The 14,889-nt window shown below is 43.1% G+C and overlaps 4 protein-coding genes across 4 annotated transcripts; 3 read left to right on the forward strand and 1 right to left on the reverse strand.

The window, feature by feature from the left end:
- Positions 1-4,316: 4,316 nt before the first annotated feature.
- On the forward strand, positions 4,317-5,262 carry LOC308676738 (histone H2B 5-like). The gene has a single exon (XM_081342755.1). It carries the CDS (start codon positions 4,334-4,336, stop codon positions 4,712-4,714), a length of 381 nt encoding a protein of 126 aa, XP_081198881.1. The 5' UTR covers positions 4,317-4,333; the 3' UTR covers positions 4,715-5,262.
- A 2,325-nt stretch (positions 5,263-7,587) lies between these two features.
- On the forward strand, positions 7,588-8,013 carry LOC308676862 (histone H4; the record flags this gene model as incomplete). Its single annotated transcript, XM_081342899.1, has 1 exon — positions 7,588-8,013. One exon carries the CDS (start codon positions 7,588-7,590, stop codon positions 7,897-7,899), a length of 312 nt encoding a protein of 103 aa, XP_081199025.1. The 3' UTR covers positions 7,900-8,013.
- A 4,690-nt stretch (positions 8,014-12,703) lies between these two features.
- On the forward strand, positions 12,704-13,352 carry LOC308675993 (histone H2B 5-like; the record flags this gene model as incomplete). The annotated part of the gene is made up of 1 exon (XM_081341684.1): positions 12,704-13,352. The coding sequence occupies one exon, from the start codon at positions 12,704-12,706 to the stop codon at positions 13,082-13,084; it is 381 nt and encodes a 126-aa protein (XP_081197810.1). The 3' UTR covers positions 13,085-13,352.
- A 534-nt stretch (positions 13,353-13,886) lies between these two features.
- LOC308676009 (histone H3.2) lies at positions 13,887-14,478 on the reverse strand. The gene has a single exon (XM_081341705.1). The coding sequence runs from the start codon at positions 14,457-14,459 to the stop codon at positions 14,049-14,051; it is 411 nt and encodes a 136-aa protein (XP_081197831.1). The 5' UTR covers positions 14,460-14,478; the 3' UTR covers positions 13,887-14,048.
- Between the last annotated feature and the right edge of the window lie 411 nt (positions 14,479-14,889).

Here is a 14,889-nt window from a genome sequence, read left to right on the forward strand (position 1 = left end):
AGAAGTGGTGAATGCTCCAACACTGGAAGTTTTTAAGAAGAGACTGGCCAGCCATTTGTCTGAAATGGTATAGGGTTTCCTGCCTGAGCAGGGGGTTGGACTAGATGATCTCCAAGGTCCCTTCCAACTACTTCTTCTTCTTCTTCTTCTTCTTCTTCTTCTTCTTCTTCTTCTTCTTCTTCTTATTATTATTATTATTATTATTATTATTATTATTATTATTATTATTATTATTATTATTATTTAAATGTGACTGAATTTAAGAAAATTTTAATGGATAAAAATGTGTTTTGAATAAGAGTTAAAGGACTAGATGACTAGATGTATTGAATGGAATGTTTAAAGATTAAAGATTAAATATATTCTTAGTTATGGTTAAAAAGAATAAGAAATTGAGGAAATAAATATATATTTGCCTAGGAGGGATATATATTTTAAGTAGTATGTTATTTCTTATGTTTCTTTACTCTTGCTCTCCTTTCTTTCTTTTTCATTGTTTTATCTATTTCATAAGAAATGTAAAAGTTTGAGATGGCTTATAAGGGAAAAAATAGAGTTAAATTTGTAAATGTAAATGTAATTAATTTTTGAGAAAATCTTCACCAGTAAGAATATCTAGAATTTGGTGGGAGAAATAAACTAAAATAAGAATTGTAACAGGATCTATGATAAGGCAACCAGAATGACTGAATAGAAAAGAAATATTATACTGATATGATTATTATTTTTAGAATTATTGGAAAAAATTATATATTCAATTGTTATTTATCAAAACAATAAGAATTGTATTAATTCAATGTTTGCAAAAGAGGATATTTTGGGGAAAGAGGAAATCAACTAAAATTAACATATGGAATACAGATTATAGAAATTGTTAATGATTCTTTTACAAATGTAACCCAGACAACACACTGTTCACCATTAAGTGATTTATGGTTTTTTTTTTAAAAAAAAAATTCAATAAAATATATTACAAAAAAAGAAATCTCTTTGATGAGTCCTCAAAATTCCATATATTTCCCGTGAAACAAATATTCAAAACAAAATTATTCTGTTTTTTGGAGGAAAAAGCAATTTTGAGGTACAGTAGGTGTTGAGTCCTCCTCAACACTTTGTGGATTGAGCCTAGGAAGAAAGAAGGAAGGAAATGACTTGGATCACAGGGAAAGAAAGTATAAATCCTTAAACTCGAGTTTGTCAACCACAGCAAGTTTAATTTGCGTGGACGTCCACTTCCAGAATTGGTAGCTGGCTGGGGAATTCTGGGAGTCGAAGTCCACGTGGCTTGAAGTGGCCAAGGTCAAGAGAAACTGCTGAATTTTATCATTATGGTTGGCACAGCCTCAAGTCTTGGATAATGCCAGCCAACTATCAAGAGCTCCAGGATATTCCTATGATTTATTTAAGTAAAGTTAGAGTTCACAGCCACATCTTTAAACCAACAATTCAAAAACAAAACAAAAAACAAAAAAACACCTCCCTTTTGCTTTTCTGCGGTTGAGCCGTAGGGCTAATTTTGCCAACCTCTGATTCAGTTTGAAAGCAGTTGAAATTAATCAAGCGAAACCTACCAAGAAATCACTAGATCTAACTCCTATTTTGGGAAATACTTTCAAGATTCATAATCTAAATGTCTGGAAGGGCCTGAGACAAAATCAGATTACGAAAACAAACTGCAAACTCATCTCCTCAAAAGCTTTTCACAGACAAGCTACCTTATCATGAAGCAAAGCTAGTGAAAAAGAAAGTATGATTAAGCTCACGTTTTCTTCTGAAAAACCATAAAAATGAGCTTTAAGGCTGATATTACGCTAACTTTCCACTTCCTTTGTTCTGTCACACTCTTCGGGCTTCTAGAAAACAGCCGGGTTCCAGTTTTCGCACGACAAAGCTTCAGATGTGGTCAGCCTTTATGTGTGCAGCTATTTACAAAAACAGAGAATGTTCAACCACAACTTGCTCACCCTTTGAAGAATGGAACCAAATGACTGGTTATTTCCCTCCACAAGAATAAGAAATGCTTCCTTTGACTTCAGAGACCTCATACAGACTTCAGGGTTTTGTAATTTACATTCAGTAATTTACATTTATTTATTTTTATTTATTTTAATCCCATTTATATCCCGCCCTTCTCCGAAGACTCAGGGCGGCTTACAATTTAAGCACAAACCAATGTGCTTAGCAATAGCCTTCATTCTATGTATATGCCTGCTTATTATTAGGGCTTTCCCCCCCAAAGTGGCATTATTACAAAGTCAGCTTATTGCCCCCAACAGTCTGGGTCCTCATTTTACCTACCTCGGAAAGATGGAAGGCTGAGTCAACCTTGAGCCTGGTGGGACTCGAACCTGCAATAATTGCAGGCAGCTGGTGTTACTTAAGGAGGCATTAGCCCACTGCTCCACCAAGGCTCTAAACCACAATGAGAACAAATAATCCTAATTTTCCAGAAATCTACGCTGATTAGGACTTCCCCACCCCATTAAAATGGTTTCCTGAACTTCTGAAGTAGTAACACAAAAGTGACGTCTCACTTATTAGTTTCCAGCACTTTTTGGGACTATTTTGATGGCTCTTAAAAGAGCCGTTTTTCAAAGCGAAAAGCAAGCCTGTTCCGTTTTGTTTTTTACGCCCGCTCACCAGCGGAGGTTTGCAAACTTTCCCTCCAGGGAGAAAATAAAACCTTTATTTCTATCAGGTTCCTCAACGTCCATTGACTGAGTGTCCACAACATCTTTACTCACTCTCCTCTTGCTTTTCATCCCAGAGATACAGTATGGTGTCCATCTTCTTCTGAAATGCCTTGGGAGCAATTCTGGGGACAATCCTGACAGAAGATACATCCTAGGACAATTTTTATTTTCTTGAATGCAAAACCCAAACGAAGATACTTCTGAGTTGATAGGTTGTTGTTAGTTGCGAGGTTGTGTCCAACTATCGTGACCCCATGGACAACGTTCCTCCAGGCCTTCCTGTCCTCTACCATCTTCTGGAGTCCATTTAGGGTCACGCATCCTGCTTCAGGGACTCCATCCAGCCACCTCCTTCTCTGTTGTCCCCTTCTTCTCTTGCCCTCAATCTTTCCCAGCATTAGGCTCTTCTCCAGTGAGTCCTTCCCTCTCATGAGGTGGCCAAAGGATTTGATTTTCAAACCATCTCAGCCTCCAAAACCAGATAATCTGTAGCTCAAAGCTATGGAGACATTTCAACTGACAAGTCTCGATCCAAGAATGGTCAATGTACATGGTTGATTGCTGAGCAATTAAAATGGAGTTTAATTAAAACATAATGGAATGGAGCTAAATTCAAATGACTCACAGCAGTCTCATTTTATTTATTTATTTTATTTATTTATTTTATTTTATTCATCTAAATCAACAGAAAGAAATCACTAACATTTGCAACTGATTTTGGTGAGATTAAAGCATCATAAAAGCTCTTGAAATGGAAGGCAACATCATTTAAAATGTAGTTTGCGCGAGAAGTGTATTTCAAGTCATTTCCTTTTTAAAAATACTAGTCCTGTATGCTGAAATGTGGCTTGCATTGCTTTTCTTACTACATAAACTATGTGGTCTCTCCTTGTGACAGGTGGTGGACCCCAGATTATAAAATTCTGACACAAAGTTTGGTGAGGGTCTTAAGTCACTGAACTGGACTCCGTAACACATTTGATAAGGTTTGTCAGAGTTTGCTTTTTATAGTGTTTTGTCACTAGGTGCAACCTGGAAGAGACTTTTTCCTGTTTTAAGGACAACTCATAATTAGATAATTCTTTGTTAATAATCTTGTCATTCCAGGTAATTTCTCCAGGTTTGTCCTTCACCTAATTTTGCCTTTGAACCTTCCTCAGACGACCCCCCCCACCGCCCCCAACCCATTGGGCTCGATAGACACCGCTGAGGAAAGGCGGCCGGGTGCAAACCGGCCAAAATTTCTCTGAAACTATTAATAAGGCTCCCAATTCCCCTTATTTCGGTTATGTTACTAATCCAATTTATTGATTTTATTTGCTTTTAAAGCCAAAACGATTCCCTTCGCGTCGAGCAATTTCGGCTTCAAAACAGACCAATGGGAGAGGAGCCTCACCGAACCAATCAGAAAACAACTCCAGGCACGGTTCAAACCCAACCGGCCGCCTTTCCTTATCCAATCATAAGCGAACGAACGCCTCGACCTTTCTGATTGGCGCTCCACTTTCCCGCCCAAATTGTACGGACCAACGGCAGCTTGACGCTTGGAGCCCCCTCATCAGCATACGGCTGCTATAAAAGGCAGCGGGACGACGGAGCTCGTCAGTTCGTTCTCTGTTGGCGTAGGAGAAAGAGCGAAAATGCCAGACCCCGCGAAGTCCGCGCCGGTGCCCAAAAAGGGCTCCAAAAAGGCCATCACCAAGACGCAGAAGAAGGGCGACAAGAAGCGTAGGAAGAGCCGCAAGGAGAGCTACTCCATCTACGTCTACAAGGTGCTGAAGCAGGTCCATCCCGACACCGGCATCTCCTCCAAGGCCATGAGCATCATGAACTCCTTCGTCAACGACATCTTCGAGCGCATCGCGGCCGAGGCCTCCCGCCTGGCTCACTACAACAAGCGCTCCACCATCACCTCCCGCGAGATCCAGACGGCCGTGCGCCTCCTGCTGCCGGGCGAGCTGGCCAAGCACGCCGTCTCCGAGGGCACCAAGGCCGTCACCAAGTACACCAGCTCCAAGTAGGGGGCCAGCTTGGCGTGGACCGCAGGGAAGACTACCCGCAACCCCAAAGGCTCTTTTAAGAGCCGCTCACCTGTTCCTGGAAAAGGGCGAGGTCGCTTTAAGGGCGGTTTTTTTTTATCCGAGTTATTGATGGCGCACTCCATCTTTGAGCCCAAGAGCAATTTTAGGCAGCTTGCAATAAGTTTTAAGCTTTTATTAAAACAGTTGAGCAAAAAAGTAGCTCCTGAAGGATTTCTAGTTGGTAAAGGAAAGAAGTAAAATTTATGAACCTGTATTTAATTTTGTTATTTTTTTTCCAAACATGTTACTGGCTGTTCGTTTTAAAAAAACGAGCATTGTGAGTTGGATTGTTTTCCAAGGCCTCCATTTTTGAATCGCTTATCTTGAACTGGGAATTTTATTGTGAAAATGAATGCACGTGAATGGGAAGGAAAAGAGGAGAGGGAAAAATTCACTTCCAACTTTTTCAGTGCAGTAAAATAAAATAGCCTCAACTTTTTTACTTTTATATGCTTGGTATATACTAGCCATTTCTATAACAACCAGTAAATCCCCAAATCAGCATTTCATTGTTTTTCCTCTTGGAGTACAAAGTCTTGGAGTAGAAACAAAGCTATATATAATTATATACCCCTCTATTTAATTTTTAATTGTTAATTTATTTTGGGGCTGTTTATTTAATTTCTTTTAACTTTTGTATTGTTGCTTTTATTGTTAGCCACCCTGAGTCCTTCGGGAGATAGGGCGGCATATAAGTCACATACATGCATACATACATAAATAAAAAAATTTAAAACAGTCAATTTGGCCATTTGCTAGCTCCCATCTGCTTTCCCATCCATTCTTCCATTGATTGCACTTGTGGATTTTATCTGTTTTTGAACCATTTTTGAGTATATTACATGAAAAGGACAAGCTGTATATTTAGCAGTGTTTGCAGAAGACTTGAATCCAGTTAAAGCCTCTTTTTCCTGTGAGGTACAGGATCTTCCAGGGGGAGATCCTTCTCTGTGGGCGCTCCGGAGCTGTGGAATCAGCTACCGGTAGAGCTCCGGATGGCGCCCGATCTTCGCTCCTTTCGTCGCGATCTCAAGACGTTTTTGTTTGTACAAGCCGGCCTAGCCTGATGGGGATTGGTTGGGGTTGTTTTATTTTTGGTGTCTTAATTTTATCTTGGGGTTTTTAGAATTGTATTCCTATTGTTTTAACTTGGGCAATCATTTAATCTCTTTTTAATGTTTGTATTTGGTATTTTATTCTGCCCTGTGAACCGCCCTGAGTCCTCAGGGAGAAGGGCGGTATATAAATATTATTAAATTAAATTAAATTAAATTAAATAAATATAATTTAAAAAAACAGTTTTTAATGTAATACACTCTATGGCAATATGAGCTGTGATAGCAGTAGAATTTACTTTTTTTTAATCCCACAATGAGCATCTGGCCTTCAAATACACAGGGGGAAAACTATTAAATTTATATGCCGCCTATTGTAATATCCAAGGCAACTCTGGGTGACTTAATATGTTTTTAATATAGTATAAAAACAAATATAAAAGCATTAGAAACAAGTGTAGCTTTTTTGAACGAATACGCAAAAGTCATGAGTGGGGTAACCACTGTGTCACCTTGCTAAGACGGTTGTGTAAATTCAGACTTTTTTGTGATGTTTTGTCATACTATATTGTTTGGAATTTTATGCTTGGTTACTGACATTTTAAAAAGTGAAAAGTTGCATTTTAATGTGGGAGCCGAAGCCTCATTTCTAACTGGAGAAAAACATGTACTTTTTTTGTCAAGGCCATTACTTTTAGTATTTTATTTATTTATTTTAATCCCATTTATATCCCGCCCTTCTCCAAAGACTCAGGGCGGCTTACAATTTAAGCACAAACCAATGTGCTTAGCAATAGCCTTCATTCTTCTCTTTTTCAGCACCAAACTATAGAGCCTATTCTGAAAGTCTTTGAATATCCTTGCAAGTTTTAAGAAAGATTCAAACCTGCCTGGGGAAGTGTAACATAACCCATAAATTTGCCCCTTGTGGAATGCTATCTAAAACCCATGTTTTCTATTTGTCCAAAACTGACATGTAATCAATGTCTTATTAATCATTTGCTTTCTGACATATTGCATGCACAAATGTGTCATTTGTTTTATAAAAAGTCTTGATTTCCCCTTAATAAATGCTTTTTGCTTTGCTAGTTTGTATTTCCAGGTAGGCAAAACAAACCCCTTTGCAAATGTAAAAGTGTCTCTCAAATTCAGTTCCATTCCAAATTTGGGACACTTGAGTTATGAGGCAATAATATGAGCTTGAACAGCTAAGGAAATCAGACTTGCTTAGTAGAGGGATAGGAGACCACTAGGAGATGCAGGCTTTCAGGCAACACTGTAAAAACATCTCAGAAATTAGTGGCAAATTGCTTTTGCACTGGCCAAGAACTGACCTAAGAACTGAGCGAATATTCCATTCTTTGTCCCTTAGGAAATTTTCAGTGGCCTTAATAAAGGATATAATATAAATTGCAAATGCTTTCTATTTATTAATTCACTGTGACGCCGGTCCTTTGATTTTGGTGCAACTTCTCAGCCAGCTACGGTTTATAAACCCCAATGAGAACAAATAATCCTAATTTTCCAGAAATCTACGCTGATTAGAAAAGGATCGAGTTCTCTTTTAATACTCGAACGGCCACGCCCTTCACTTCTTTTTAAGCCGCATTTCAATTGTCGTGAGGAGATTTTTACGGGCGCCGTAGAAAAGGCGGGAAGAGGTGTCTGCTTAGTTTTCCCTCTGGTCCGATTCTCTGGTATATCTGCCCTTTTCCCGCCCGGCTTCGCCACATCGGCTGTTTTCTGTCAACGGGAAGAATGTCCGGGCGAGGCAAAGGCGGGAAAGGCTTAGGCAAAGGAGGCGCCAAGAGACACAGGAAAGTCCTCCGGGATAACATCCAAGGCATTACGAAGCCCGCCATTCGCCGACTGGCCCGGCGCGGGGGCGTGAAGCGGATTTCGGGGCTCATCTACGAGGAAACGCGGGGCGTCCTGAAAGTCTTCCTGGAGAACGTGATCCGCGACGCGGTGACTTACACCGAGCACGCCAAGAGGAAGACGGTCACGGCTATGGATGTGGTCTACGCCCTGAAGCGCCAAGGCCGGACTCTCTACGGCTTCGGCGGCTAGCGTGGAGATCGGATCTGGGCACGAGCGGGAAGAGAGAATGCGGAAAAGGCCCTTTTCAGGGCCGCTCAACATTTCCGGAAAAGAGCTGCGTCCGTTGCAAAGGCGCAAGACTCGGGAGCGAGATGTTAACCAGGGGTCTTCCAAAACTTGTCCCTTTTACGACTTGTGGACTTCAACTCCCAGAATTACTCAGCCAGCAAAGCTGGCTGAGGAATTCTGGGAGTTGAAGTCCACAAGTCGTAAAAGGGACAAGTTTGAAGACTCCTGTGTTAGGGCCTTGCATTTAGAAAGGATACGTCCAGTTTCCGCGCGTGGGTTGATCAAGAGCTTCCCCGCGAATTTCCAAAAAGGGAGCCAATGAAATGTTTCAAATGGCCAATAAAACTTAGCGGTTATGCTTATATATATATATATATATATATATATATATATATATATATATATATATATATATATATATATATATAGTCTACGTGAGCAGGGGGTTGGACTTAGGAGGCTTCCAAGGCCCCTCCAGCCCCGTTTTGTGGGTAAATTCAAGAGACGATTTTAATTTCCCGCTTTGTTTTCTGGGTCGTCGGGAACGAGCGCCTCTTCTACGTCTATTCGACAGGCTTGCGACGGGGAGGGGATGTAGCTCAGTGGTAGAGCGCATGCTTTGCATGTATGAGGCCCCGGGTTCGATCCCCGGCATCTCCAGACGTTTTGCTTTTGATCCCGGGCGGCAGGGGGGGGGGAAATTAATTAAAAAAGGCAAATTTTGCTAAATGCAGGACAATGTGTGCTAGTCCACCTGGACACCTATAAGGCACTCTTGCTTTTGCTCCTTGGCCAAACTAAAGAGTGTGGGAATTCTTTTGGAGGCAGGGCGTGGGGGGGTCAATTCGCCTTGTAGATAAGGCTAGATAACCCCGTGTGAGCAGGGTGTTACAAATCATGCCATAGGAAAGGGAGTGAAGATAAGGAAGGAACGAAAGGGGCCCTTTTGATCTAATAATTGGAGGGTCTGGTAATTGTAATGGTTGCTAGGTGCTTGAAAAGCATGGGCCTGTCAACTGGGCTCACTTTGGAAGGATGTGGTGTGATGGGGGGGGGGACAGGGTATAAAAACCTATGCAAAAACCTGATTCAGGTGTGGTACTCTGGGATTTGCCATCACCGAGAGTTCCACCAGCTTTTGCAAAAGCTGGGGCTGTTATTTAATTCTTTTTTAATTTTTGTATTGTTTTTTATTGTTAGCCGCCCTGAGTCCTTCGGGAGATAGGGCGGCATATAAATCCCATAAATAAATAAATAAATAAATAAATAAATAAATAAAAACTTGTTTTGTTTTCCAACCACCCTCGGAGTTGAATTTTGATTCCTCACGGAGGAATCTTCTAGGAATATTTATTAATTTGAAAAAGATTAAATAGCCACCCAACTTAACGAAAGGCAGCTTACGGATTTTTTTTCTTTTTTTTTTAAAAAAATCACAACATAATCCATCCCATCCGTGTCTGCTTCTCAAGAAAATGCTGGTCCTGGTTTAGCAGACCTAAGGAGAGAGATCTAAGGCCTTTGCAATAAGGTGGACCTCTTGAGAATTTTTCCTGACTTCTTTTTTCCAAGAGCTGCAGCCCGATTGCTTGAGGTGCCCTTGAGGTGTCTTTAGAGTGGCTTCATCCAGCAGAAAAGAATTTCTTAATTGTGGGGTCCTTTGTGGTCTCTGAGCTTGGTTGCTTTCCTGCAGACCTTTCATGACCCAACTAAATAACATCATCAGCACTAGAAGGGGGCAGGAGGAAGAGGAAGAAAGAACGAAAGAAAGAAAGAAAGAAAGAAAGAAAGAAAGAAAGAAAGAAAGAAAGAAAGAAAGAAAGAAAGAAAGAAAGAAAGAAAGAATTTGAATTTGAATTTTGAATTTTGAATTTTATTAAATTTATATACCGCCCTTTCCCGAAGGACTCAGGGCGGTTTACAGGGTATATAAAACATTGATACAAAAATTAAGACCAATTTAAAAAGATTAAACTAAGTCCCTGCAACATGTAAAACTCCAGTTAAAACCCCAATTAAAACTCAGCCTGAGCCGGAAAGCTCGAAGAGCCAGGTCTTCAGGTCTCGGCGGAATGATAGAAGGTCGGGGGCAGTCCTAAGCTCCACAGGCAGCTGGTTCCAGAGGGCAGGCGCCCCCACAGAGAAGGCCCTCCCCCTGGGTGTCATCTGCCGGCATTCTTTGACCGGCAGCACCCTGAGAAGACCCTGTGGGAGCGCACAGGACGAAGGGAGCTTGAAAGGAAGGAAGGAAGGAAGGAAGGAAGGAAGGAAGGAAGGAAGGAAGGAAGAAAGAAAGAAAGAAAGAAAGAAAGAAAGAAAGAAAGAAAGAAAGAAAGAAAGAAAGAAAGAAAGAAAGAAAGAAAGAAAGAAAGAAAGAGAACTGAGGGGTCCTTGGTGCTCTCTGAGTTGCGTAGTTTTCTTGCAAAGATTTCATGACCCATCATCAGTGCTAGTAGGGAGGGGGTTCTGGGAGGAGGAGGAGGAGGAAGAGGACGATGACTGTGGGGTCCTTGGTGATCTCTGAGCTGGCTTGTTTTCTTGCAGACATTTCATGACCCAACTAGGGAACATCATCAGTGCTGGAAGGGAGATGATGATGATGATGAGGAGGAGGAGGCGGCCTGGGGGGTCCTTGGTATTCTCAGAACTTGATTTTTTTTCTCGCAGATGTTTCATGACCCAACTCGGTAACATCTAACATCGTAAATGCGAGAGTGGAGTGACCTGCCTTGTCAGTGTTGATGGGAGTGTTCTTGATTGGGCTGCTGTTTACTGTTTGTTGTTTGTTTTTCTGAGATGGTTGTTCCTTGATCCAGCTATTGTTCACTGCTTGACTGTTGGTCTAGTGCAGGGGGTAGGCAACTCCCAGAATTCCTGAGCCAGCATAGCTGAGTTTTTCTGAAGCATAGACTGGCTCAGGAATTCTGGGAGTTGAGGTCCATGAGTCATAAAAGAGCCAAGGTGGCCTAGCCCTGGTCTAGTGTTAAGGCTGGTGTTAAATCTCTGCTCATCTGGATGTTGATTGAGCTGGTGTTTTGGTATTTTTGATTCCTTGTTGGCTTTTTGGTCTGTCTCTTTGTGTGTACACGTTGCTGATAATTATGTGCCTGTTGATTTCTTGACTGTGAAACTCTCTGAGTAACTAAACACCCAGATAACTCCCCCTGCCCTCAATGCGTTTTGACATTTCGGCATCCAAGGCTACAGATGTCGCTTTCTTGTTCCCAATTCTTCTGGCCAAAGCTTTAAGCACCTTTACGTTGGTTAAATGAATTCTGTTTGTTCTCCCTTTCCTGCTGTGGTCCAGCCTCATCCTACCCTTATGCTTCTGGAGACAGCAGGGAGGATGAGGCATGCTTGACCTCAGGAGGAAGCCAAGGAGAAGGCACACTTCCTATGTGCTGCTAGATGACCTTGAGGGTAATCCATTTATCCATTTATCTATGAATAGGTAAGGATCAAGTCGAAGGAAATTCAGCAAAACAACGGACAAAGAAAAAAGGTGACTGAATCAACACTTTAAAATAGGATAAACATAGCTTAGCCTCAAACACGCCGATGGAGATTCTCAGTCATCCAGGTCATAGTTGCTGGTGATGACCTATAAAGCCCTACATGGCTTGGGTCCGGGATATCTGAGGGAACACCTGCTGCCGGCATCAAGTTCCCTTCGTCCAGTGCGCTCCCACAGGGAGGGTCTTCTCAGGGTGCCGCCGGTTAAAGATTGCCCGCGGGTAACACCCAGGGGGAGGGCCTTCTCAGTGGGGGCGCCTGCCCTTTGGAACCAGCTGCCAGTGGAGCTGAGGACTGCCCCCGACCTCCGTTCATTCCGCCGGGGCCTGAAGACCTGGCTCTTTCAGCTCTCCGGCCCAGGCTGAGGATTAATCTTATTTTAACTGGGGTTTTATTTATACAGGGATAAATTTAATCTTTTTTAAACTTGGTTTTTAACTTTTGTATTTTTGGTTTTTAATTACCCTGTAAACCGCCCTGAGTCCTTCGGGAAAGGGCGGTATATAAATGTAATAAAATAAATAAATAAATAGTTGTCTGAAAGGTCCTTTTTCAAAAAGGCACCTGGACTAATTCTTTTCTTTTCCCTCCGGGGAATAAAAACCAGTTCAGTTGCCTTTTGAAAAAGCAACTTTGAGATAACTTCAACCATAAATTCTCTTTCTAACTGTCTTTCTAACTTTCTGTCAGAAATTTCATGTCAGTTTACAACAATTAATCAGGGAAACCACCTGCCTCCAGAAGCTGTCAATGCTCCAACACTGGAGGTTTTTAAGAAGAGACTGGACAGCCGTTTGCTTGAAATGGTATAGGGTTTCCTGCCTGAGCAGGGGGTTGGACTAGATGACCTCCAAGGTCCCTTCCAACTTTATTGTTATTAATTTGCCATTGGCTGACAAAAAAAATTCTAGCTCCTATTTCTGGCGATTTCACCTAGCGGCTGCGTTTTTTCTATTAATCCTGTTTGCTGGATTTGAAACTGGCAGCATTCATTGGCTAGCCATTTTAAATTCCCACTAACCAATGGAAGGGCGACTCTCTTAGCCCAGCGAATAGAGATGTCTGTTTCTTGGCCAATAGAACTCCAGCCTTCTGGGAAAAAAAAAACCCTCGCGCGGCCCATTCCTCCCACAGCCAATAGTCAAGAAGACAAAGCCGTGTCTTCATTTGCATAAAAGCGCTTATAAATACTGGCTTAACAGGACTCGCAGCCGTTAGTGCGGAATCCCAGCTGGTTAGAGTACATCTCAAAATGCCCGAGCCCGCGAAGTCCGCGCCGGTGCCCAAAAAGGGCTCCAAAAAGGCCATCACCAAGACGCAGAAGAAGGGCGACAAGAAGCGTCGGAAGAGCCGCAAGGAGAGCTACTCCATCTACGTCTACAAGGTGCTGAAGCAGGTCCACCCGGACACCGGCATCTCCTCCAAGGCCATGAGCATCATGAACTCCTTCGTTAACGACATCTTCGAGCGCATCGCGGCCGAGGCTTCCCGCCTGGCTCACTACAACAAGCGCTCCACCATCACCTCCCGCGAGATCCAGACGGCCGTGCGCCTCCTGCTGCCGGGCGAGCTGGCCAAGCACGCCGTCTCCGAGGGCACCAAGGCCGTCACCAAGTACACCAGCTCCAAGTAGGGGGGCAGCTTGGCGTGGACCGCAGGGAAGACTACCCGCAACCCCAAAGGCTCTTTTAAGAGCCGCTCACCTGTTCCTGGAAAAGTGCGAGGTCGCTTTAAGGGCGGTTTTTTTTTAATCCGAGGTATTGATGGCGCTCTCCATCTTTGAGCCCAAGAGCAATTTTAGGCAGCTTGCAATAAGTTAAGCTTTTATTAAAACAGTTGAGCAAAAAAAAAAGTAGCTCCTGAAGGACTTCTAGCTGGTCAAGGAAAGAAAAGTAAAATTTATGAACACAGTAAGCGCGATCTTGGGGAGTGTTGAAGTCCACAGTGGAGTTAAATCTCACGAGAAGCGGGAGGTGTCAAAAAATGTATATATTTTAAGAACTTTTCCCCACTCCCACATTAAAATGGTTTCCTGAATTTTTGAAGTAGTAACGAGCACAAAGTGTATTTATTAAATTCACTGTGATGCCGGTCCTTTGATTTTGGTGCAACTTTAATTTTAATTCCATTTATATCCCGCCCTTCTCCGAAGACTCAGGGCGGCTTACAAGCTTAGCAGTAGCCTTCATTCTATGTATCTGCCTGCTTACTAGGGCTTTCACACACACCCCCAAGCGGCATTATTACAAAGTCAGCTTATTGCCCCCAACAATCTGGGTCCTCATTTTACCTGGGAAGGATGGAAGGCTGTCAACCTTGAGCCTGGTGGGACTCGAACCTGCAATAACTTAAGGAGGCATTAGCCCACTGCGCCACCAAGGCTCTAAACCACAATGAGAACAAATAATCCTAATTTTCCAGAAATCTACGCCGATTAGGACTTCCCCACCCCATTAAAATGGCTTCCTGAACTTCTGAAGTAGTAACACAAAAGCGACGTCTCACTTATTAGTTTCCAGCACTTTTTGGGACTATTTTGATGGCTCTTAAAAGAGCCGTTTTTCAAAGCGAAAAGCAAGCCTGTTCAGTTTTTTTTTTTACGCCCGCTCCCCGCGGATGCGGCGGGCCAGCTGGATGTCCTTGGGCATGATGGTGACGCGCTTGGCGTGGATGGCGCACAGGTTGGTGTCCTCGAAGAGCCCCACCAGGTAGGCCTCGCTCGCCTCCTGCAGCGCCATCACGGCCGAGCTCTGGAAGCGCAGGTCGGTCTTGAAGTCCTGCGCGATCTCGCGCACCAGCCGCTGGAAGGGCAGCTTGCGGATCAGCAGCTCCGTCGACTTCTGGTAGCGGCGGATCTCCCGCAGGGCCACGGTGCCGGGACGGTAGCGGTGAGGCTTCTTCACGCCGCCGGTGGCCGGAGCGCTCTTCCGCGCCGCCTTGGTGGCCAGCTGCTTGCGGGGCGCCTTCCCGCCGGTGGACTTGCGAGCGGTCTGCTTAGTACGAGCCATCTCGGCGTAGAGACAGAAGAGGAAGACGCCACCTCAGTCGCCGCAAAGCGAAGGACTGAGGAGCAGCCGCGAGTGGCGCGCTATTTATACATTGCTTCCTTGGTTTTGATTGGTTGTCGCTTTTAGCCAATCGCGTCTTAGGTTTTAAATTTTCCGCGCCCCGCAGGGCTTGGAGGCGATTTGCAGAGACGCCACTTGGTTTGTTTATTCTTATTGATTCTTCTCATTACCTATTATCCTATTGTTTATGATGGTTGTGTTCATTTCTCCGCGGTGAAGGACAAATATATATTTTTTTAATTCCATTTATATCCCGCCCTTCTCCGAAGACTCAGGGCGGCTTACAAGCTTAGCAGTAGCCTTCATTCTATGTATATGCATACACCCCCCAAGCGGCATTATTACAAATATGCCGCAATTAAGTCTTTTA

This window comes from Vipera berus (assembly GCF_964194415.1).
Source record: "Vipera berus genome assembly, chromosome: W".
Classification (NCBI taxonomy): domain Eukaryota; kingdom Metazoa; phylum Chordata; class Lepidosauria; order Squamata; family Viperidae; genus Vipera; species Vipera berus.